Source organism: Salmo trutta, chromosome 12 (assembly GCF_901001165.1).
Source record: "Salmo trutta chromosome 12, fSalTru1.1, whole genome shotgun sequence".
Taxonomy (NCBI): domain Eukaryota; kingdom Metazoa; phylum Chordata; class Actinopteri; order Salmoniformes; family Salmonidae; genus Salmo; species Salmo trutta.
In genome coordinates this window covers 12399401-12425827 of record NC_042968.1, presented here as the reverse complement: position 1 = coordinate 12425827, position 26427 = coordinate 12399401, and the positions used below count along the sequence as shown (strand labels likewise).

Below are 26427 nucleotides of genomic sequence, written 5' to 3'. Positions count from 1 at the left end.
AGAGAGAGGAGGGAGAGAGAGAGAGAGAAGAGAGAGAGAGAGAGAGAGAGAGAGAGAGAGAGAGAGAAGGATGAGAGGAGAGAGAGAGAGAGAGAGAGATAGGGTGGAGGCTGGAGTTATTTTTGTATGTGTTTGTTTAGCTGCTGTTCGTTTAGTTTTAATGTCAGCCCGCAAGAAGAGTTCCCCTGATGTTCATGGTTGATTGTCATCAATTCGCTTCTTGGCATTTAAACCACCTGCTTCCAATACAGGTATTTGAAATGCAAATATATTGCATATGCCCAGACAAATTAAAAAACATGGGGAGTAAACACTTTTGAAGTCAGAACTTTTTACCATTTTTTTCATCAGGGAGTTGTACTGTCAAATGTTATTTTTCTTGAGAAGGAAGGCAATGCCAGACAGATAATGCTTTACTACTAACTGATTATATATTTATTTAAGGTTTTGTTCACAAGGCCTACAAATAGGTTCTGTTTTATCTTACCCTGAGCTCGATTGTGGTGCCTCTCGAGTGTATTCGATTAAGTGTTTTTTTACAGACACAGTGAGAAAATATATATATATATATATATATATATATATATATATATATATATATATATATATATATATATTTATTTTTGTCATGACGCTACTGTTATTTAAACATCAATAGCCATACATCTTCTTAAACATTGACTCACTCTCATATGGATATCTGTATATGATCATTACTTCTGCCCTCATATACTTTGTCTTCCTGAGTCAGCTCCTTGGTGTATTATCCAATACTGCTACCTCTGCACTCAGCCAAAGCCATTTATCTGTATCAGTGAATCCAACTCTCGCCCAGTCCGGAAGTGACGACATGAATGGGGACATATTTGAATGAATTCAGAGCATCATTTAGACACGATTGTGTAGCGCTAACCTCATTATAGCAGTTCCCCACATTTTTTGAGTCTATATTTTGGAAAATCTCTCTCACATTCAGACCCAGTTAAAGTGAATCCTATGATAAGGATGAGCTTTTTTATCAGGCAGATGGGCAGCCGGAAAACACTGGGTCTGCACTGTCTCATCATCATCATGATCATTACCATCATCATCATCATCATCATCATCACGCGCATTTCCATCAAACCGTTTGATGAAACAGTGATGGTGGCATCAAGCTAACAGTCTGGAACATAGAATCTACTTCTAAAACCTCAGGTATGCTGCGCCGCACTTTCAAAAAAAAAAAAGAGAGCGAGAGAGAGAGAGAGAGAAAGAAAGAGTAACGTGAAATGAAGAGAAAGACAAAACAAAACTTGTGCCTGCTGCCCAACTGCTCTCTGTTCCTCTACTTTTGATAAAGTTGCTGAATGTTGTTTTTCAAATTAACGAGCAGGCTTTTCATTTTGTCAGATGAAGAGGAGGAAGAGGGGGGGGGGGGGGAACGGTGTTGATCATGAAACAGATTCATTAGCGCTACTGAAATCCACTACTCCTAGTCTGCCTACGTCCTGCACGCCACACCTTGCAGCTTATTGATTTGCTTAAATTACAGGCTGACGAGCTTGGGACATGGCAGGGATCGGCAGGGTTCTCTCCATGAAACGGCTGTCACTCCTGTTGACGAGCACGACGCCAGGAGAAGCAAGGCGATGTCGCCACGATTGTTCACGGGCCTGTCAACAACGCCAGACAGAAGCCCTGACGAGGTGTTACCTAATTGTGTTTTAAAAAGCGATGACACTTCGTCTAGTTCTCTCGATACGTCTCTTAATGCAATTAAACATCCTAAAAAACAAGGTATGGGGGTGTGGGGAGGGACGGGAGGTAGTGTACAGTGGGAAGATGTGACGGGGAGGGGAGGGGGGGATGCAGTATGCACGGACTGCCTGCAGAGTGTAGCCATCCAAATGAGAACATAATAAAAACATCAGAGAAAAGGGCTATTGTCTCAGAGATGACAACAACATTAGAAAGTCAGGTAATTAAAAAACGAACTTAGTGTTTTGTCAAAGTGGCCGTCACTGTTGAAGTTTAGCAGAATTTTTTTCACTTATTTTTCATCCATATTGCAAATAATGAGGCAGAAAAGACAAAAAAAGAAAACAATAACAACGTGGAGGAAGGAAAAAAAATCAATCAAATTATTAAAATGAAAAGTTGTTCTGTCCTCAAGGACACGGAGTTCTTGGGCATTCTGTTGTAGCTGTCCAGTAGGAAAAATGAGACACATCTTGGACGGGAAGCAAATGAGAGGAGGGAGAGGGAAAAGACAGAGACATCAAACCCAACTCCCATCTGATGACCAGCTTGTCTATAATACTGAATCCCTGCCTTTTGCCAAGTCCTCGTGATACAGAAATACGATAAGTGCCGATTTTGAAAGATTCTGTCAGTTTTTCTCCCATGCCTTGGAGGAGACATGACAACACGCACGCCATGAAAAATCAGGTGCCTATTTTAGTCTCTCTCCCCATTTTACATGATAAGAGATTCAAACATTTAAAAAAGAGAAGGGAAAAAAAGAGGTGGCGTTCAGCTTGTATTCTTTTTTTAAACAAGAACAGGACAGATGATGCGGCCATCTTGAGATCGTTTGTCATCTGTCAGCCTTCGTTGACCTTGCAACAAACAGAGAGGTGCTGATACCATCTTTACGGAAAAGGAGCGCTGTTGTTTTTGGTAATAAAGACACATTTCGCCTTCTATTTGCACAGCCAGTTAAAACATGGAAATCCATTATGGAACGCTACTTATAAGTGTGACCAATCCTTGTTCAGTCAATTAGAGGCAGAAGTCGGAATATTATGTTTGTCTGTTAGCGTCGGAGGCATACAGATCAGCCTGGATTTGACGATGGAGAGGGAGATTTGGTTCTTCTTTTTTTTAGAGGGGAAGAGAGATGGAGGGACGAGAAAGGGAGGGGGCAGTGCAGCCAAGCTCTGCTTATCTCTTTTCTTCTTCGCTATTTTCCATTTACAAAAAGCATTAACGTGCACAGCTTTGCGCTTTGCCATTGTTCTGTGTTTAAAAGCTTAAAGAATGTGTTTGTATAACTGGCAAAACTAGTGACGCGGAGCTCGTCAAAAGCGTGTACTTAAAGTTGCTAGGGAAATAGGACACAAAGGGCGATATAAAAAGTGGTTAATAAGAGAAGCTTCCCAGAATGAGCTGGGATGAGGTTTCGCATTAAAAAAAAGATGTATCTTAAAGTGTAAATCCACAACTTCCTCCCTCCACCCTCTTTCCTGCAGAGTCAAATAAAAACGATAAGGTTGATACAATTTCTGGAAAATGGTGCATGCTGGGCCTGATTTTATACGAATTTCTGCCTCATGAATCATGAACCTAGAATTCATCCCCAGCTAGAAGGTCACCATCCAGAACAGACAACTACACAACCGTACACGTTTCTGATGGCGAAAAGATACTGTTTGAGCTTTGTGGCTGAGTCATATGAAAGACTGTATGTATAAACACAGATGTATGTATGTGGTATATTGTTATTATTATAATGATTATTTACAACATGCAGGCTACTACAGTACTACAGGCGCACTACAGTGCAACAAGCTGCTTCAACGATGGAGCATATGGGCCTATGTAGACCTCAGCCCACTTCATAATTATTGTATTCTTATTTGTGTGTGTGCGTGTGTGCGTTTGTGTAAAACAGAGAGAGTTAAATAAAGAGAAAGAGAGAGAGAGAGAGAGAGAGAAAGGGAGAGAGAGAGAGAGACTGTGTTTGTATATGTGTTTGTCTTTTCTTTATGTTTCTCGTTTCTGGGAATAATTAAATCTCACAAGGTTTCCTTTGGGGTCGCTACTCATATCAGCAAATCAAATGCAGATTTATCCAGATGATGTCAAAACAACTTTTTTTCAGTCCCTAAAAACATCAAGCGAGAAACAGGCGATACGTTTACAAAATATTCAGTCCTACAGCTTCTTCTATAAATTCTCAACCAACAAATTGAACCCTGTAAACTTTCTGATTTATTCAAACTTGCACGAGTGTGTGTGTCTCTGTGTGCCTATGTGTATGAGAGCGAGAGAGCGGCGAGAGAGGGAAAGAGAGAGAGAGGGAAAGAGAGAGGGAAAGAGAGGGAGAGAGAGAGAGAGAGAGAGAGAGAGAGAGAGAGAGAGAGAGAGAGAGAGAGAGAGAGAGAGAGAGAGAGAGAAATGGGATCAAGGGCCAGTTATTAGGTTTGTCAGGAAACAAAAGCCCCACTGTTGGAGACAGCTTAAGCTGAGCAGTTACTGTACCTTTCAAAACTAATATGTAACCATATCTGTTTTAAAAGGACGATTCATATTACTGTGAATGCAGGAGAAAAGTTGTTCCCATCTCCTAGCCCCAGGAAACTCGAGTCCAGGCCTAATGGCCCCTCAATTGGAGGGTGGCCTTTTGTGGAAAGCATCGCATTTGAAAAGATGGGAACATTAAATTCTTGTAATGATGTAAAACATCTTCAGCTTTTTTGACAGCACAATGGCGCTTATTGTGCTTTATGGTAGCCGTGGCGACTCAAAGGTCATTTTGTGTATGACTCTGTGGACAAGGGCAGCACTGAATGAAAATTAGGTTATATGTGATCAACTAAGATATTAATCAGATTAAAATGGAATCTCTTTGGCTCCTATTTAACAAGGCTCAGGGAGAGAGAATATAAATCAGAGAGCCAGAGAGCCAGAGAGAGAGAGAGAGAGAGAGGAAGAGAGAAAGTGAGGGAGAGAGTGAGAGAACAAGAGAGAGAGAACGAGAGAGAGAGGAAACAATAGAAATCTCTGTTTACTCAGTCTGAGGAGAATGTCATTGTTTTCAGAGATGAAATGATCATCAAAAAAGCAGGCGTGAAGCAGAATTAAAGAACACACACATAACATGCCTGTATCTTTGGTAAAGACGTCCTTGCAGTGCCTCTCATATCCTCATCCAGGTAACCTTTGTAATCCTGATTAAATGACTGTAATTAGAACAACAACTAGTCCACCTCCCCCATATTTCCCAAAAAAAAAAACAATGCACCATTTTAAATCCAGTCTATGGGATTTGCATGAAACAATGCAAAAGCGGGTGCTGTTTATTTCCATCTCTACAGAGGAATTAAGTGCATTTTATAACAGCTAATGTTATAATGTGCTGGGCTTATTTCTTTAGGCAATAACGTTTTCCCCTCTTCGTGAAACTTCTTTTTTTTGATGTTTAAATCAAACATGGCTTAGCGGTCTGGTTCATCCTGCACCAGACGACGAGACGGGAAATAACGCTCGTTACTTGTCCTTAATTGCTCCGGTATACTTTTCAAAACACCACTGTTGCTTATCTGTCTATACTTGTGTTATTGTGTGTGTTTTTATTAGCATCACGCTACGGTACCATTGATGTCGAATAACAGAGCGAATAAAAGGTGACATAGTTTCTTTTTCTCTCCTTGTGCCCGTTCTCCCTTTCTTTCGCTCTGTTGTCATTGAAGTTCCTGTGCATTCTCTCATTATGTGTCGGCTGGCGGTGTAAGTACGCTTACTGTGTTTGTGTGGCGCGCGTGGTGTGCCTGCGCTCTCGCAGGAAGAGTTACTTTATCAGTACAAACCCCTCCGAGGCTGACTCCTTACATCTAAGGGCGCCTTGGGAAGAGAACCTCGGCGCTAAGAGGAATATCTCATATTTGAACAAAGTCTTACAGGAGTGAGAAAAACAAACACCGAAATAACAAGATGGAAAGCAAAATCCTATCAAATGAGGTATATTGGGTTGGAAGGCCAATTTATAACCCATTGTTTTATGTTTTGTTATATTGAATATAACGCACGCATGCACCCACACGCACATACAGAGACACGCGCGCATCCACTACCGTATGAATGGGAACAGCTACTTTCTGCAACTCCCAAGATCCCAGCCCGGAATAATTGTCATGTAGTTGTTAGCACTCGATATTCATTCTCTCTTCCCGAGGTGAACTTGATACTTCATTCACTGTGCTTTCAGGAAATTACGAGGCCAATATCATCAAGGTATAAGAGAGCTAGAAAGAGAAGGAGAGAATATGAAGCCTTTCAAAAAGCTTTTCAGCACCGAAGAGTTGATATCTGGGAAATTAGCAGCGGGGAAATATTTTCTGAGATCCCACGGCTGCTTAGGGAGAGCAACAGGTATCATCCAGAGGGGTTGACAACAGCTATTACAATTAATAGCTCTATGAAACTAGTATTTGCACTGGTGAGTGACAAGGTGATAATTCACCTCGGTGCAAGTTAAAATGGTAATATTGCACATGTGAAATAGCACCTCCGCTTCACCCGTCACCCGTTCACTCGTCATCTCACACTGCACAATGCACAGAAAAGGAGTATCGCCGACACTGTCTATCGCCTAAGAAACTCAGAGAAACAGACATCTTCCAGACAGCTTAATCATGGGAGAACTTTCCCCTCCAGCAATGTTATCAAATACAGATTCCATGGGTTTGGGAACAATCCACAGAAGGCTGATCTCACCAGCGTTTTGTACGGGGGGAGCAGTGAAAATGGTCAGGGATCTATTGGGTTGACCCATGCAGGGAAGGAAGTGCCTTGCTCCCAGCTGTGTAGTTAGTCAACTCACTACTTTTAGAAGGGATCATCAATTTGAGACAGATTCTCATTGACATTAGTGCATGTCATTAGTGTTCAACACAATCTCACTAATCTCAGCACACATCACCCGTGTGAGACAGCCTCTCATGGTTGTTAGCACACACACAGGTGTCTTAGTGCACTAAGCTAATCCAGCCCTCCCTACTTTCCAGAGCTGTGTGGATGTGTTTGTACCCAGCCCTCCATACTTGTCAGAGTTGTGTGGCTGTGTTTGTACCCAGCCCTCCCTACTTGTCAGAGTTGTGTGGCTGTGTTTGTACCCAGCCCTCCCTACTTGTCAGAGCTGTGTGGATGTGTTTGTACCCAGCCCTCCCTACTTGTCAGAGTTGTGTGGCTGTGTTTGTACCCAGCCCTCCATACTTGTCAGAGTTGTGTGGCTGTGTTTGTACCCAGCCCTCTCTACTTGTCAGAGTTGTGTGGCTGTGTTTGTACACTAACAGACTAACAAAGACCAAATGAATGATAATTAGCCACCTGATGAGGACAGTATTATTGGCAATTACCAGGTTTCATCCTATCGCAGTGTATTAAGAGGGTTACACAGTTAGGGAGAAAATAAAACACAGAAAATATATAAATATCTTTCGAGTCTGACTGGGAATGCTGGTATCACTGTCGCTCACTCTGTTTTCCTATAATAGTCCATGGGTCCATGAATTAGGTGGCTTTGGTAATTACTGAGCAGCAAATTGAAAAAGCCGTAAAGAACACAGGCTTTAATCTGTGTGTGTGTGTGTGTGTGTGTGTGTGTGTTTCAGAGACTGTATTTCACTACTGTATCCTAATGAATGATTGCATATGTGTGTGTGTGTGTGTGTGTGTGTGTGTGTGTGTGCACGATAGAGAGAGAGAGAAATCAAGAGAGAGAAACAGAGAGAAATAAAGAGAGAGAGAGAGAGAGAGAGAGAGACAGAGAGAGAGACAGAGAGAGACTGTACGAGTCGCAGTATGAGAGGAAGTGTTTGAACTGCAAAGCCCCGCCTTCTTCTCGACAGAGAAAGTAAAGGAGCTGTAATGCCAGCTCTGATCCTGTACATCGTTGACATCCCCCAGTCAAGGAAAGGCACCTTATGTTCTTAATGATCATAACGACTTTAAAGAACCTGTTCAGAAGGACCCACACACATGGTCCTTTTACTACTCTGGTCTGAGCTTGAAACAGGCTCTGCTCAATAGTGGAGGGGGGGCTGACAGGCCCAGAAGTACCACAACCCTGCGTCTAACCTCTATGATTGCGGGTTCAAGTCCCACACAGGGAGGGCCGCCTTCAAATCTCTCCCTCTTGACAGAGGTAATTGGCCACCAGTGACATGAACACTGCTAGAACTAAGTAGTCAACCAACCCTACAACCCCACAACCGCCCCCCCCCCCCCCCCCCCCCCCCACAAGAAACCAAAAAAACTCCCGCGAGCATAGGATAGCAGACCGACGCTGTCAGAGGAGGCTGTACTCAGGGCTAAAAATATCAGAGAAGGCTTGAATACATTTACATTTTCTACATAGTTTGTGTTCCTGACACAGCCAATCTGTGTTCTCTCCCTCTCTCCCTCACTCCCTCTCTCTCTCTCTCCCTCCCTCCCTCCCTCCCTCCTCCTCCTCCTGAACTTCCCGCGGTGCGAGCTTGGCACGAGACACGTGTGCACTGCGCATCGTGAACAAACTGCACCTGCATTCGAGGGGCTTTGCAAATTGATCAACCCAAAGGGCCACGTGGTGGATTCGCACGTCTTCGCAGCAGAAATATTGAAATAGACAATGATCCGTTTCCTTCCGCTCACTCGAAAATACATCTCGGTGTCCCTCTTTCATTCTTGCTTTTCTCCCCAAAGACGCTCGACGGTAGACATACCACCAGCGCCTGACCATTCTAACGTCGGCAGCTTCATTTGCCTTGGATCCACGTCAAGCGCTGTAGCATTAACACCGACTGGCCCCGTTCAACCCTAGCGCCGGCGCTCTCCCTGACCGTGTCACCGAGCTGAAAACACCAGTGTCCTCCATGCCCCTGGAATGTCTGGGTTAAGTGGCGAAAGTCGGGTGAGGGTGCTGAGGCTGACGACTCTGATTGGACAGTAAACATCAGAGTTTGAGGTAGTGACAGGTGACCTTGCCCCGAAGGACATCATAACATGGGTGGCACAGCACCACTGAATGACCCTGCCGTGACCCTTCATGACACAGTCTGTTAGCTACACTGAGCCGGTCTCGCTCTAAAGCTTAGCAATAGAGAAGGACCGAGGACAATCTAACGGCTGGTCGTGGTAGAGGAAGGTTTCCAGGTCCTATTACTGTGACACTGAGTTGTTGGTTCATACTTGTCCAAACAAGCAATTTTTCACTTTTCTAAAGCAGGCGAATCAAGATAACGATTTATCTAACAATCATCATCAACGACAAACAAACAACCACAATGACAGCCAGCAGCCCAGCCACTACAGGGCACGAGCAGAGTGTCCTTGTGCACAGGAAGCCAGAGATACACCTATAAGTGACGTGAGCGTGGCTTTCAATCTCTATACATCACTCTGTCTCTATCGCTCTCCTTCTGCTGCGAGAGGTGCTTCACTTTGAGTTATGCTATTTTCCCAGCAACACCTGAGCGCGCCCACCCAAGCCCTTTCCTAACCCACGCGTTCAGCAATGCTGCCTCTTCAGACTGCCAATCTCAACCAACGAGAGCCCATGGGAGTGTTAAAGAAAGGTGCACACTGTAACAATGTGTGGTCTGCTGTATAAATGTTCAATGTTGTACTGTTTAAGTAATGCAACAGTACAGGCCTAATCATGTGTGACTGTAGATAGGCCTCTATCACAGGTGGCTATTGACTGGGTGAAACACATCCACATTGGCTGACCGCAACAACACAGCGGACCAATAGCAAATCTTAACGCGACACTCCGTACTAAACACTATACCAACTGGAAACCTCTCCCAAATGAGATAGCAGAGAGAATGGAATGATCACTGTTGATTCGCCATTAACATATTTAATAAATTTGTGCGTGTGTGCGTGTGGGTGTGCGTGTGAAGGACCCACCCCTAGCTCTGGGCATGCTAATGAAGAGAGAGCCACTTACGACGCTCAGCTCTCCGTCGAGCCCAGCCCATGTGCTCGACAGCCCAAATTCAGGCGAGAACTTCGATATTAATGATTTATGCTCTATTTGCATACAAACCCAATGCAAATCCACTTCAGATAATCACATTTTGCCAGTTCTGAATTCAATTTTCAGGGCGGCTTGCCACCCCAACCCAAATAACTGTGGAGAATATGTTCCTTGCAATTCCCCATGGAAGACCCCTCCATAAGGAGATCAGGAGTGGATGAAGGGAGGGGATAGTGGGCTTTATTAAGGAAGACTTTCTACTACTTTATATGGGGTAGGTAGACGTGACTATTATCCATGCACTCTACATATTCACGCAGTGAGAGTATCTCCTGTTATATGTATCTACCATGACTCCCATATCTAACAGCACTGCTGTCACCTGTACTTGATTACAGGAAACACATTGTGAGGATTGGAGAATGTTTCCCGATGGGTTTTTGAATGACTGTTTACTGTATTTCTGTCACCTCTGTAAACCGAACGTGTGAGGTCTCTGGAGCAGATGTTGCCAGGAGACGGAGCGTTGTGAGGGGTTGAGAAGGAGGCGGGGCCAGGCTTGGCACACTTCCATCCAGCTGTGCTCAGCTAGCCGAGAAACAGAGTATGAGTGCACCTTAACTGAGAACGACCCTGCCTGTGGAACACTCACAGTGCATACAGAGGGAGGTGGGTTAGGACTGGTCCAGTGACGATCTGTTTCTCTACCCCTGGTTGTGGGGGTGAGAGGGGTTTCCTTGAGCGGTTCTCAGGGCCTGATGGACCGATGTAGCCTAGTGAGGTTAGTAGCCTGTGCCTCCTCTCCTTGTACAGGCTGGTAAAGGTGAGTGTGTGTAACACTTGTGTAACACTAGACACTGAGCCCTGCTGCCCTGAGAGGAGAGGAGGACGCATGGTGAATATTTAGCAGGGGTGTAACAGAGGTGAGTGTTACGGGGTCAAGAGGAGCTCCAGCTACATAGGCTCTGACACGCTGACATGCTGCTTAGCCACTCAGCCTTCAGCCTCCCTGCCGGGGCTAGGGAACTTAAACACTGTTACACACACACACACAAACACAACCCGATTATGAACACTGATGTTATACACTGAGTGTACAAAACATTAGGAACACCTTCTCTTTCCATGACATAGACAGACCAGGTGAATGCTATTGATGTCACTTGTTAAATCCACTTCAATCAGTGTAGATGAAGGGGAGGAGACAGGTTAAAGAAGGATTTCATTTTTGTGTGACGTATGTGTGCCATTCAGAGGGTGAACGGGCAAGACCAAAGATTTAAGTGCCTTTGAACGGGGTATGGTAGTAGGTGCCAGACACCACGGTTTGTGTCATGAACTGCAGCGCTGCTGGGTTTTTCACACTCGACAGTTTCCCGCGTGGATCAAGAATGTCCCACCACCCAAAGGACATCCAGCCAACTTGACACAACTGTGGGAAGCATTGGAGTCAACATGGGCCAGCTTCCCTGTGGAACGCTTTTCGACACCTTGTGGAGTCCATGCCCCGACGAATTGAGGCTGTTCTGAGAGCAACTCAATACTAGGAAGGTGTCCTTAATGTTTTGTACCCTCAGAGTATATCCATCTCTTATGTTTCGTGGGTTATCTCTTGGTGTTGTCTAAAAACTGTAACAGGGTCAGGAGATTGTAAAAGAGTATCAATGCTGCTGAGCTGTATACATAGTCAACAGCCAGGCCCTATTACAATGAGAGACTGACTCAAGCTAGGGGACAATAACATACACATAAGAAAGCCCTTTGTTCCATAGACAAAGCCTTATCTAAAAAGGTCAGGCATTCTCGGTTCTGTTGAAAAGCGAATACGTCACAAGGGTAGCTTTCAAATGCCTTTTGATTAAACGAGGACATTCTGACACAAAAGCACTTCCAAAGTAAAAATGGCACTGATTTCCATCGCTGTGAATGACCCTCTAAGAGGATCAAATATGCAACAGGTTCCATGATGACAGACATAGTTTCCACAACAGCAAAGGTCAACTAATCATGAACAATTGTGTCATTTCTTGACGATGGGTCACGTATTCACATATACTGGTGTACCAGATTTTTTTGGTCCCTGCCCGGTAAATGATTATGATGGCAACATCAATCCTCTAAGTAGAAAGCCAACTGACTGAACAGCGCTGTTATTCATTTCATTTCAATACGGGCTTTGATTCAATTATTTCATAAACAGTAAGACAAAAGCATATCATAAAACAATTTCTCGTGTAAATATACTGAGTATTTTGCGGCATGTCGAAACTTAATGAAAATAGGCCTATTTTTTTTTTGTCTGTTAATCCTAAATCTATTTGCAAAGGGATTGTTCATCTAACAAAATAAAATAACTGTCTTGCCACTCGATATTTGTAGAATATGAGCAGTGGTATCAACCTAAACACAGAATTCATTCAGGTTGCTAGAGAACAGGCCTCGGATAACGTTATGTGTGTGACATTTAATTCATATTACAGTATATTCAAGAAATGCAATATTTCAAATGTATGTTGTCATTTAAAATGAGAGGCGAGTAAGAGACATATTCAATGATGGAATCCTCCAGATATGGCTAGTTGAATTCTGGACTGAAGTGTGTGGTTCACTTATCCTACTACGCACGACTCTACACCGGCTGGCCGAGTGCTGAGCTATGAGCTCAACTTGAAGATTCCTTTTCCCTGATATTTTATCACCGAAACTGCAAAAGGGCACTCCGAAAAACAGCAGTCTCAAGGAGCGCCTGTAACCTTAACAGAATCATGAAAGCTGACAGTTCATTTTTCACAGGCCCATAGATCTTTGGGTCTTATAAAGTAATGGGCTTTTGGGAGAGGGCTTTATGAGAGCTAAGATAGTTAACCGCCGTGTGCTTGAGATGACATGGGAGCTGAGGTCCTGCTCTCTAGGAGAGAGGATTATTCCCTTCCCTGGGATGGAGGGAGAGAAGACACTACTGTCTCCCTAATATAAACGTGTAATAAAGATTAATCTGTTGCTACTCGCCACTCCAATAGCTTCTAAACTTGCTTGAAATAAGGTTGAAATCACTTTCGAGAAAATCTCGTTTTTCTGTGTGAGTTTCTGAGTTTTATTGTGAATCTCAGGACAAAGTTACGAGTGTGTGATGCCGTGTGTGTATGAATCGGGGTTTTGGCAAATGTACATATCGTAGTGTTAGAGAATGTAGGTAAATACAATATTGAATGTGTTTCTGTGTGTTTGTGTGTGTGTGTGTGCATTGTTTGTGTGTTTTGTGGATGTAGGGACAATAAAATCAAAGGCGGTGCCATGCGGCAGGGTTAGGCTCACTTACTGGGTGCGTCTGGTCTCTTGATGCCGCTGCCGCTGTTTGAGCCGCTTCCAAGGCCGTTGAACGCTGCGAGGTTCTCCGAGCTGTAGGCCCTCAGGACGGACAGCATGTTCATCTGCTGCTCGAGATGGGCATGTTCTGGCTTCAGCAGCCCCGGGGGACCACCGGGAGATGAAAGGAGACCCAAGCCCTGCTGCCACTGCTTCTCCAGGGGCGGCTGAGGCCGGGACTGGGGAGGGAAAGGGGCTCCAGGGCCCATGGAGACCCCTGGTCGTTGGGCCTCTCTAACCGGGGACACGTCCTGCATTTGTATCGGCATCTGATAGGTGGCTTTGTCCTCATCTTCCCCCTCCACCCCGTCCTCTTCCTCCTCCTCTTCCTCCTCGTCATCAGAGTGGGGTCGCTGTCTCTCCGGTTGGGCGGAGGAGGACTCGGTGCTGTGGCAGCGCTCGCCGGCCCTGCCTTCCTCATCCTCAGACTGTCCCTGCTCCTCCAGCTCCCCGCAGGAGGCCTTGTCTGAGAGCTCATCCCCAGCTGTTTCTCTGGCCTGGCTCTGCTGCTCCAGGGCTGGGTCAGGGCATGTCGCTCCAAACCCCTGGAGGCCTGGGGTCCTTGGGGAGCCATCGTACATGCCTCCATACTGCTTGTAGAAGTCGCTCTGGAAGGCTCCCATGCTGGCATGGGGCTCCATGTGGTTGGACCAGGCTGACTGGCTCTTCACCCCCTCTCTGTCATTGTCTTTGTCATGGAGGTGGGCTGGGCCCATGCTGGCCTTGAGGAAGTGGGAGGGCTCTCCCTGGTGCTCCTTGCCCTCCTTGCGTTGCTTGGCCTTGCCCAGGTGGTTGGCCTGCAGGTGGAGGGCCATCAGCTCCACAGAGGAGGTGGTGAAAGAGCAGAAGAGGCAGCCATGCCACGCCACGTTGTCCTGGAAGGTGACAGAGGAGCCAGGCAGAGAGCCTGTTTCAGGCTTGACATTGACAGACAGGTCCAGAGGCTCGTACTGGGACCCAGGTTTGCCCGTTGAGGGCTTGGCCTCAGCCTTCTCCTCACCAGTATCAGCCCTCTTGGCTTTGGGCTCACCACTCTCAAAGTAATGCTGGGACTGCAGGTGGCTCTCTCTCATCTCCTTCTCCTTCTTCAGGGAGCTGAGGACGAAGCTGTCCATGAAGGCCTGCAGGGAGCCCTGGAAGTTGACACCGTTTCCCACCATGCTCTGGTATGCCCGGCCCAGGTCTCTGAAGCTGGCTGGGACGTCTGCGGCGGAGGGGCCCTCTGGGCTCTTCATGCTTTCAGAGGGAGTGTCAGTTCCCAGGCCATTACGCTCTCGCTCTCTGTCCCTCTCACGCTCCCTGGGGGACAACATACCGGGAGGGGCCCACTGGTGGGGGTGCAACGGTCCCCCTCTGAAGTCCAGGCTGGAGGGCATGCCCTTGAAGACACCGCGGAGGACATCAGGACGTGCGAAGACGCCAACCTTACCGTGCTCCTCCTTGTGCTCAGAGGGAGGGGCGTGTCCGGAGGAGGGGCCGCCGCCATTCTGCCGCTCACGGTGGTGGCGCTCCAGGTGGTACTTCAGTGAGGCAGACTGGGTGCCTGCGTAGTCGCAGTGAGGGCACCTGTAGGGTTTCTCTCCTGTAAGAAAGATAGATAGATAGAGAGAGGGAGAGGGAGAGAGAGAGAGAGAGAGAGAAAAAGAGAGACAGGAAATGAATAAGACAGGAAACAACAGTGAAAACCAACACAATGATCTCAGTGTTTAACCAACATTCAACAGAATTCTGCATTCAGCAAACAGCTCCTCAGCTCCATTCGGGGATTGGCATGTGAATACGGGTCGATCCAGCTCCGCCAAGTGAGCCATCACTCATGTCGACGCAATAAAAACCATTTCACCATATGGTGCTTTCAGTCCACTACAAGAGATAATATTTTCAACTGACAACACAACTGTCTCGATGTTATCTCTGTTTGCATGGGGGGCCTCTCTCTCTTGGCCTTGTTCGCTGACAGGCCTCTGCCTTGGCGATGAGACAGTGATTTCTCGGACGTTCTCTATTTGCAGTTTATCATAAATCACCATTCACAGAGAAGAAGCTCTCCATTCCTTTCCAGCTGAATGGCTCTACGGCTATTTGGAGCAAATAGTGGAAGACGCAGTCCCTTCATATGAAACTAAAACAGGCTTTAACTGACACAAATGAGCAAGAATGTACATATGGAAAACATGTGTCTGTATATCATGGTAGTATCATAGTGGTAGTAGCATCATTTGACTTACAGTGCAGGTATAGCATCTCTACATAAATACACTGTGTATGTAAATATTCATAAATATTCTTGAACGGTAAAAGTGAATGGTAAAATGCAATTTGGCCAGAAAAGTGGATCTCCTTTGCCTTTGGACAGATAAGTTACTACCAGTATCTTAACATTAAAAGCGTCCTGTTAGCAATTCTAATATATTTTAAACCAAAGCCAGATTTGGAATCCAAAAAACAACAAGCAGAAATGCTAAGCTTGGCTTTAGACATGGTAATGTTCCTGGCATGCATTTCTCTTGGATAAGTTATAGCTCCAGTTGAAGTCTGAAGTTTACACACCTTAGCCAAATACATTTAAACTCAGTTTTTCACAATTCCTTACATTTAATCCTCGTAAAATCCTCTGTTTTAGGTCAGTTAGGATCACCACTTTATTTTAAGAATGTGAAATGTCAGAATAATAGCAGAGAGAATGATTTATTTCAGCTTTTATTTCTTTCATCACATTCCCAGTGTGTCAGAAGCTTACATACACTCAGTTAGTGTTTGGTAGCATTGCCTTTAAATTGTTTAACTTGGGTAAAACGTTTCAGGTAGCCTTCCACAACCTTCCCACAATAAGTTGGATGAATTCTGGCCCATTCCTCCTGACAGAGCTGGTGTAACTGTGTCAGGTTTGTAGGCCTCCTTGCTCGCACAGGCTTTTTCAGTTCTGCACACAAATGTTCTATAGGATTGAGGTCAGGGCTTTGTGATGGCCACTCCAATACCTTGACTTTGTTGTCCTAAAGCCATTTTGCCACAACTTTGGAAGTATGCTTGGGGTCATTGTCCATTTGGAAGACCCATTTGCGACCAAGCTTTAACTTCCTGACTGATGTCTTGAGATGTTTCTTCAATATAGCCACATCATTTTCCTGCCTCGTGATGCCATCATTTTTGTGAGTGCACCAGTTTCTCCTGCAGCAAAGCACCCACACAACATGATGCTGCCACCCTTGTGCTTCACGGTTGGGATGGTGTTCTTCGGCTTGCAAGCCTCCCCCTTTTTCCTCCAAACATAACGATGGTCATTATGGCCAACCAGTTCTATTTTTGTTTCATCAGACCAGAGGACATTTCTCCAAAAAGTATGATCTTCGTCCCCATGTTCAGTTGCAAACCGTAGTCTGGCTTTTTTATGCGGTTTTGGAGCAGTGGCTTCTTCCTTGCTGAGCGGCCTTTCAGGTTATGTCGATATAGGACTCGTTTTACTGTGGATAGATACTTTTGTACCTGTTTCCTCCAGCATCTTCACAAGGTCCTTTGCTGTTGTTCTGGGATTGATTTGCACTTTTCACACCATGGTACGTTTATCTCTAGGAGACAGAACACATCTCCTTCCTAAGCGGTATGACGGCTGCGTGGTCCCATGGTGTTTATACTTACGTACTATTGTTTGTACAGATGAACCATGGTACCTTCAGGAGTTGGAAATTGCTCTCAAGAATGAACCAGACTTGTGGAGGTCTACAATTGTTTTTCTGAGGTCTTGGCTGATTTCTTTTGATTTTCCCATGATGTCAAGCAGAGGCACTGATTTTGAAGGTAGGCCTTGAAATACATCCACAGGTACACCTCCAATTGACTCAAATTATGTCAATTAGCCTTTCAGAAGCTTCTAAAGCCATGACATCATTTTCTGGAATTTCCCAAGCTGTTTAAAGGCACAGTCAACATAGTGTATGTAAACTTCAGACACACTGGAGTTGTGATACAGTGAATTATAAGTTAAATAATCTGTCTGTAAGCAAATGTTGGGAAAATTACTTGTGTCATGCGCAAAGTAGATGTCCTAACCGACTTGCCAAAACTATAGTTTTTTTAACAAGAAATTTGTGGAGTGGTTGAAAAACAAGTTTTAATGACTCCAAACTAAGTGTATGTAAACTTATGACTTCAACTGTAAATGTGTGAAGAGCAAGGGGGGTTGGAAAAAGTCACAAATTAAAGGATGTTTGTCAAGTATTGTGTGTGTATATATAGCTATACCATGTTTAGTTTATACACATGGAAACCATTTTTTACCGAAAAAAATGTTGCATTGTTACGCAAGACTGAATTGAATGATTTAATTCTCGCAATAGTAAATCATGGATATAATTAGCAAATGGAATACTGCTCAAGTAATTTATCATTATTTGGAGGGCACCATTCCAGAAAAAGACTGTAGGATCTGCAGACCTACTGCACAGTTCTTAAATAAAGGGCCACAAATACAAACTCAATACAATATTGATACCGGACAGAGAGAAAGAAAATTAGAGAGGGAAAGGGAGATAGAGAGAGACTACCGTGTTCTTTTCTTTTAACACAAGAGCGATTTTGAAGCATATTTAAAATAAACCATGCGAGATGAGCTTTTAACCCAATAAGTGCTTATCCTCTAAGCAGGATAACAAGAGGATAGGCTGATTTAATAAGGAAACGTCCCTGATGCAAATGATCATTCTCGATTCCTTTAACTGGACAAAATGATATTCTAGGCCCAAAATTAGAGTGAAATTTGAGTGATTAGTTTTTTTGCAAAAAAATATAATTGTAAGGCTGTTAATGATGAAAATGGTTATCAACACCACCATCCAAATATTAAAAAACATAAGACGACATAAGCTTAATCTTGGGCTTCAGACATTTGAATATAACCAGTGACGTACAGTAACGGTAGAGTAAACAAATAGGTGGGTAAACTCTGATCGCCGGTCCTGGTGAATAAAGTAACGCTCCCTATATTCCACAAAAAGTGGGTAAAACTGTTAGGCAAAAAAAAAAGGTGGGTAAACTGTGTTCACTTGCATTTAATATTATAATAATATAATATATGGCATTTAGCAGACGCTATTACCCTCCACAACACCATTGAATATAACTGAACATATGATACCTATCTAAACAAACCTTGAAGAGTAATCATTGTACACATGACTGGGAAATGTATTCCGTAAATGTGTGGCGCGGTGTGTGTGTGTGTGTGTGTGTGTGTGTCTGTTCTTTGTGGACCATTTGGACTCGCTAAGACATCTGCTCAATCATACGTCAGGGGCATGTGTGACATCTGGGGAATATACTGTATCCTGCCTTGCAACATTACACAGAATTTACTGCTAAAGGTCATTACGTACCCGTTAATCCACTTTTAATTGATATCAGTGCAAACAGCACAACCTCTGTGAAACACAACAGATCTCCATGGCACAAAAGAAAGGAATTATAATTTGTCATTGTTTAGAAATATACGTTTCTCCCCCCCAATTTTTTTTTTAATATGTAATAAAGAAAACATTAACACAATCAAGGAAAAAAATTGAAAAGCAAATTCATATAATATGGGGCAACTATTTCACGCCTATTTCCTGCCACAGTACTATAAGAAGAGTATATTTTCATGAGAACTAATATGACGTTTAAATATATCAATGGAATCATCCTCCCAGCGCTGGGACATCTACTTCTTTAAGCAGTTCCTCGACTCCAACAGATTTCATCTGGATTTGGATGCTTCGTCACAGCTCCATAGTAACCACTCAGAATAAACACCCAGAGCCACTACAGAGGGGCAATTACAACGGTTAATAGCTATGACATACTTTAAGATACATTTCCATATGGCTTTACTTAACGTCGAAAGGCGATTTGCACTGGGAGAAGTGCTGTTATTCAAATCTGATCTGGGCAGAACTGGGAAACCCTTCGGGAAAGGAACCTATCCAAACGCCTCACCTTTTAGTCAATGTTAAATAGCATTTAATAAGCCAGGCTGTTGGTCAGCAACAAACATCAACATAGGTGTTACTATACAGGAGTGTTGTTACCTGCAAAGAGGTACTAGTTTGGAAAAGGGTAGGGAATGTTGGTACTAAACCTGTTCATGAACGAGAAATTGAAATGACAGGGGGGAGAGAGGGAGGGAGGCAGAGAGATGGAGAGGGCGAGAAAGACATGGGGAGAGGGAGAGAAGGAGAGAGAGGGAGAGAAATGGAGAGCAAGATCACGGGTCCCCATCGATTCATTCTGATTGGTTAGGTTAAGGTTATGTGACATGGGCGAGGCCTGGCTCTTTCTCTGTCCCCGTTTAAAGGTGAGTGGAAACTCCACTGGTTATTTCCCCTAAAGTTATGCGTAGCCATTGTCAAGATCCAAGACCTTTTTATTTTTTACACACAGCTGCTTACTGCTAAATACTGCCTTGTCCAGAAGGGGACAATCTGTGTCTCTAATTGCTGTCACTGAAGCCTAGATTCATTATGTGACTTTCCCATTAAAATGTGAGCATTAATTTGTATAATGAAATATCACCCACTGCAGTGTTCATTAACTGTGGCCCCACACTGTATTCTGCACAATGTTAGCTACCTAGAAACTGTGGTTAATTTTACTAATGGATATTTTCCCACTCACTGTTCAAGAGGAAATTAATACTGTAACATTAGCTCTTTAACTTTTAGAGAAATTTAAATTCACTTCATTCCTTTCAACAAAATGTTAGCGAGTCATTAATCTAACATTGTGTTGCACATTGCGAGCACCTCTCGATAAGCAATGCCATTGTGCTGTTCAGACTGAATTACGATGAAGGGCGCATTATGTCATCTCAGAGTTCCACTGTTTTGCCATCAAGGAGGAATCTTCCCAGGATGTAAAAGTCATCACCTTGATGTAATCATCATCATTTCAACCTGAAGTCAATCTGATAATGTACGAGTGATTTAAAGGGCAACATCTTGTAGACACATCAGACAGTTCCTGTGCACGTAAGTGACCATGTTGAGTTGTGCTTACGCAGGGCCTGGCCTGCTGCACCGTGTAAGTTTAACGGAGGGCCTGGGATGAGGCCTCTGTTTCCTATCTGCTGAAATATGGCCCTTCTGGGGACCCTTACTGTACCACTCAAAACAGGCATAACTCAGCCCCCCCTCTGTTAGGTAACAGATTTCCATGTCCCACCCCGCCCCTCCTCTCTTGGCGGTGAGGTATTCAGAGGTCTGCAGAATCAGGGTTGAGGCTGCTCTGGTCTCGATGACCTGGATGTGCTATTTTACACAAAGATCCTAATTATGGTAGTGCACAAGTGCTCCTGCGCTACGCTGAGCTACGAGCTACGCTGGCTCCTTAATTCCCCTCCAGACCAGAGGTATGTGGTCCTTATTAAAGGGGGAGGGGGGAGGCACAGTTTGGGTGGTCTCCCTTCTCTCTTTTTAAGTGCATGACGGAAAAGAAAGAGAGGGGAAAAAAAGCAAGCGTTGATTTCCTCAGCTGCAAGAGATTTCCATTTTAAGTTCTGAAAGCTTGCACCGTGCCTTTACTGGCACTTAAGAATTACATGTTTTGGGGGGGGAGACTGTAAAATGGTGTCTTCAGATACAGAGGTCAGGACATCAGGCGCTCTATCCGAGAGCATTCCCAGTTACGTGTACAACAAGAACAGAGGCTGATAAGAAATGTAGTCCTAAAAACTCAGAGATCTCCATGAGTATACAGGATGTACTTTGTCATTCCAAGGCCTAATCTGAGAAAGAGAGAAAGCCATGCAGACTGAAGAGGTATTGTAGCATGGTGTAGTAGACTGTCACTGTACACTCAAGCTCTCCCCTCAGCCAAGTAATTAGAGCAAGGCTCTGAAGAAATGCTAAACACTCATTTCTAGGGTCATGCTCTTTTGTGTCTGATATGGGCTGACTCATAACATTATGCCATGGATTTTCACAGGCGGTCCAGTACAGTACTCTAAGCTACATTCCAAGCAGTACTCCAAAGCTACAAGGTACGCAAAAAAAAACACACTCAATGCAGAAACATAGTGTAGAAACACGCTGTAACGTATAGTACATAGCATGCTAGATTAGCCTGTTTGGACAATTAGCAGAGTGGACCTTCCTTGATCTAAGGTGACCTTAGAATGACCCGGATATTTACTGGGACATGTCTACCTTGCAGGGTAGTGCAGTGGGGTACTGTATAACAGCCTGCTCTGGCTCTGGTCTGTCGACACAGTGTCCACCTCATTACTCTCAATGGGACCACCTCTACCTCCCAGCAGCTAACACGGAAGCTTATCCAGGTAGAGATATATTTTGACACTTACATACGGATAAGATTAGAACAGTAGCTAAAGCGAGCCACTGAATGCCATTGTCCCGTTGATTACAGCACATTACCAGGAAACAGCTGTGTGCTTCGAATAACTTTTCCCGCCAACGGGATTGAACACGGCCAAATGGTGTTGACTCAAGTTGTAGGCAGAGAGCGGTGGCAGAAGGGAGAACGGTGATGGCAGTAATATCCAAGGGGAACTCACTCCACTGACCTGTGTGTATCCTCAGGTGGACCTTGAGGTGGTGGGAGGTGCGGAAGGTCTTCCCACAGTAGGGGCAGTCCTTGATGGCCGAGCCCAAGCTCCTGTCCCTGTGCTGGGAGGGGGCCTGCTGAACACTCCCCGCCGTCTTCCCCAGGTCATCCCCGACATCTGGAGCAACAAGAGAGACACACACAGACAGACACACACGGTGGTGAGTCACTTCAAACCGTCACTATGTCAGGAAACACACTTTTCTTTGCTTTGTCCTCCTTTTCCATCCAAATCTGCTAACACCACACAAAGTAAAACACATCAATGGGTTCACGTTTTGCCGCTATCCCCCCCACCCCCCCCACCCGTTTCAAGCTGACAGAACGCTGACAGTTCATAAGCTTTCAGACTCCTTTAGAAACACCGGGCCGACCCCCTCCACACTCTCCCACTCCCGTCGTAACGTTTTATCCCCGCTATCATCATCTTCTGGTAGCATATGGCGGATTGTGTTGAAATGAACAATACAGAAAAAGAAACGGCTCTGTCAGCAGTGGGCTAGCGCGTCTCGCTAGCGCCCCGAGTTTGACAGGTAGCGTCGCTTCTGTCAGAGATATGAGAGGGTGATAAGAGTGACCTCACCCTGCTTGAACTGCCACTAATACCGCACAGACGTGTGGAGACCAACAACCGCTCTCCACATAGTCACCCGAATCTCAGGAGGAACTGAAATAGATTTGAAAAGGGCTGACGGCGGCACAATCGCGAGGTGAGGACGTTGTCTCATACGTTGACATGGGTCATGACCTCATTACACGACCAGCTAACTGTATAGACGGTTTCTCAAGGAGTCCTTGTAAGCTCTGATGTGTTATGAAAGCTACACTCTAGTCAAGCAGAATGACCAGTGAGGTGGAGTGAATCTCCAGAGCCCAATACCAACATGGTAAACTCGTTGAACCACATACCCTGTCCCACCATGGTTACTCAGGAAGAAGTACCAGTCCACAGTAAGATAAAGTATTCTGTTCATGCCTCCACCCCCCCCCCCCCCCCCCCCCCCCCCGTTGCTTATGTTGCAAGCCAGTCAGTGCATGACCCACACCAAAGCCCACATAAGGTTCTAGTCCGGCACATGACATGGTATGCGTGTGGGGAGGGTGAGCGTCTGAATAGAGCAGCCCACTTAGGCAACCATGCCACACAATCAAAAGCATTTCTTCCAGTAGCCTAATCTATTCCTCTTTAAGAGTCAAATAAGGTTTAAAGAAAAGAAAGGCTGAAGTCAGCAAGTCCTCCTACTGCTGGCACTGATCACATGACTCTACCCCCACACTGCCTATAGTACAGTGTACTATTGTAATTATGTGGATGTGACCCCCCCCCCCCAAGACAACAGGCATACAGTATTGAACAGTTTACATATCCTTAACTGTAATAACCATAGCCCCGTTCATACTGTACACCCAATTCTGATCTGCATGTGACCTTTCCAAACCCACCCTCACCAAACCAATGCCCAGACACAAGGCTTTTCTAATCAATAATCCCAACATGTCTGCAGTCCATATACAGATATAGGATCTTCATTTGATCACCCTATTGCAACTTTTAAACTTGTAGCATGTTGAGGTTTAAAAAGGCTTCTAAAGTTTGTCCTTTCCACTTTTCCCTTATGAAAAATGTATCAACTGGTACAAAAATGTGCATTAATTATAATCCACATAATAGTTGACATTTCCTGTTGCTGCAGGATTATTTTCCTGCTGTAGGAAACTGGCTCAAATGAAGGGCTCGGAAACAACAATAGCGTTTGCTGGCCGAGAGTATTTAGCACCTCAGAGCGCAATTTGGGCACCGATTTTACATGTCGAATCTACAGCTGCCGGTCCCTAAAGCACAGCGCACAGACGATCGGCAGACGAACGCTAGATCCACATTCGGCGCGATGTGTTCGAGCCTTGAGATCCTACATCTGTACACATACTGTACTGCAACTCAATTCTCCACAAACACATTTTACACCACCTGACATATCCCCTCTTGGCAAAGTTTCCTCCTCTCACATAGCGAACACAGCTCCACCTGTCCACCCCAGATGAAGTTGAATTGGAGTTGAACTGGACATTGAATTAAACCCCTAAAAAAACAGCTTATGGCCCGCCTCATCCTCTGGCCCTCTCTGTAGCAGGGTTAATAGTGATCCTGTTCCAGGAAGAGGATGCACTCCAGCATTTAACAGTCCTTCAATAATGAATGTTCCAATCGCTATATACTCGCACGCAAACAAATACTCAAGCACACCTGCACACACACTATCACACACCAAAAACTTCAATGCATCTGTTCATGTGGTGTATGGACGAGAGAGAGATGGAGATAGAGATAGAGAGAGATAGAGATATAGAGATAGAGATAGAGTCCCAGGCGATAGGCGTCCAGCGTGGTTGTCCTTAACCAGCTGACTGATCCCAAGCTTTTAATAGGGCCGTTCCAATTACTGTAAAAGTCATCCTGCGCCGTATAACCACAAATATTGACAGTTTATTGCGCAACACATTTATGACATTTGAAGGTCACCTCGTACATTTACACGTGGTCTTCCAGAGGAGCGAGTCTGGGACAGAGAGATTCTCGATAACTCGCCCCCTATAACTATTCTCCATGTATTGATTTTCCATTGCTTTGCTCCTTTTTATGCAAAGGAAAAATCTGCAAGAGAAACAACAATAAAATGATTGTCAGAGGCAAGCCATTGGCTTCATATATTACCCTGTTAAATCTTGCAGCCATAACTCTCAATGCTGTCTCTCAGAGACGGCCACAGTGCACACACTGTTAGTGTACTGCTAGGCCACAGCTAGTGTTATACATGTTTAGTGCTTTAAGTTGGCTTAGTTAAAGTTAATATTACCCAGAGGGGAGCGGAAAGCTTTACATGGATCTGGTCAGATGCTTTCACTGTTGTCATTTCTTAGTGATCAATGTCATTTCTACAATTACTATTGATTTAACAAGCACGTTTAGCTCATAAATAAAATGACACAATTGAATGAAACATCCTTAATACTACTGTACTTATCTTACTACCCAATTTTGCAGCGTGTTATTTTCCTTAGCTAATCTAATCTGCGTTATCAACACGTAGTCCTCTTTTTCCGCCAAGCACTGCTTTTCCAGTTCCATACAAACTGACACATCCAGGCTCTGTTGCAGTGGAATAATATCACACACATGCATATATAATTCAGGCTTTCTGATTTGAGACCAGCTCTGATTTTATTGGGCTCATCCAAATGTAATGGAACATAACAGAACAAAGGGCTGAGATCAGATTGGAGCGGAGTTGTACAGGCCATCTGGGAGGAGGATGAGAATCAGTCATTCTGGCTGCTGTCTGCTGCACTACAGCTCTGACACTACAGCTCTGACACCATGAGCTCTGCTAGTGACACAATACAAATCTCCTCAACCAACCAAGGGGAAATGCCACAGTAGCCCACCGACACATACAACACTCGTACCTGTTTGTTTGCGTGTCTGTCCTCTGAGACAGCCCCTCCAGACGGACCACACCCTGTTCCCATTAATGGAGAAAACAACAACAACAAAGAAATAACTGAGGGGAAAAAGGCCTCTTCCTTAATGGTGCTCTTTCAATCACACTTCCAGGCTAAATTGTTCTGTGGTTTTGATTACAGTGATATCACGTTCACCAACAAACCAAAAAAAAGAAGAAGATCAAATTGTGTCATAAAAACACAAGATGTCTCCCTCTCTCTCCATTATTCTAATGCATCACGTGTTCTGTCAAAGCCAGTGCCCTCTCCCTCGATGTAACTACTGTCATGCCGAGGAAAAAAATGGTAAGGAAACGTGTGGATTTCCAAAAAAAAAGAGAGAGCAAGTAAACTGTGATGACATCATTTGAAAGGCATTAGGCTTTTAAAAATGCGCCCGGGGGGAGTTGATTTCCTTACGCCGGAGCAACACAACACCATCCGGCTGATGCTCTGTTCTCTTTTTTTATTTGGACGGGTGCCATCTTTGTGAACGGCTGGTTCATGCGAGTTAATCAATTTGAGGTTTAGTTACACTGCTGAGGCTAGCATTCTAGCCACTGCTAGAAAGTAATCTGAACTCGCAGAATTTATTAACCAAACACCAATTATCATTAAACACCACTGCATTATCCCTGCTTTTACTACCTGACAAGGACTACTTAATGAAATTTTAGATTAAAGTTATTTAGTGTGTGATTTATGGGCACAAAACTCCTAATGCAAACCACTATGCAGATGCTAGTGAAAGCACTTTTTTTGTAGGGGGGGGGAGTACACCAGGGACCCAGAACCCTCTAAGGTATCACAGCAACCAGCTTCAGACCAGGAAAAACACTCAAGCATCTGAAAGACCACATGCACACGAGATGAACCCACTAGCACTTGGGCAGAGGGTGCTGTCAGTGACCCTGTGTAACAAAATGAAATAAAACACAATGAATAAGACATTCAGAAAGTGTTCACCCCATGATGTTTGTGAGATGAAACAGCCGCAAAATGTGTTACATATAAGGCATGCGGGTAAACAGGGGCACCAGATGTTCTTTGATGTTAATAATGGCATTTATTATTAATATTAATTAGACCGAAATCAGCAATACATTTGGGCCATTTCCAAGTCAATTAAGCAAAATGGCATTCGGGAGATGTTGAAACTACATTTTAAGGCAGGTGTTCAGCAGTCCCCTTATAAAACATTTTCACAGCTACTGAAAAACAACTCTTTTAGGCTGGTT

General features: G+C 44.5%; 1 protein-coding gene across 8 annotated transcripts in view; it reads right to left on the bottom strand.

Annotated features, from left to right (window-relative positions):
* The window catches only part of LOC115202936 (zinc finger protein 536), a 180385-nt gene that overhangs the window by 38236 nt on the left and 115722 nt on the right, over positions 1 to 26427 (bottom strand). For 7 of the 8 annotated variants that reach the window (XM_029767116.1, XM_029767117.1, XM_029767120.1 and 4 more), the window contains 2 exons: positions 21639 to 21806; positions 13047 to 14675 (listed from right to left, as the gene is read on the bottom strand). In XM_029767116.1, coding sequence (XP_029622976.1) covers positions 13047 to 14675; positions 21639 to 21806 — 1797 coding nt within the window. The remainder of the gene's footprint in view (positions 1 to 13046; positions 14676 to 21638; positions 21807 to 26427) is intronic. The other variant, XM_029767124.1, reaches the window with a different exon arrangement.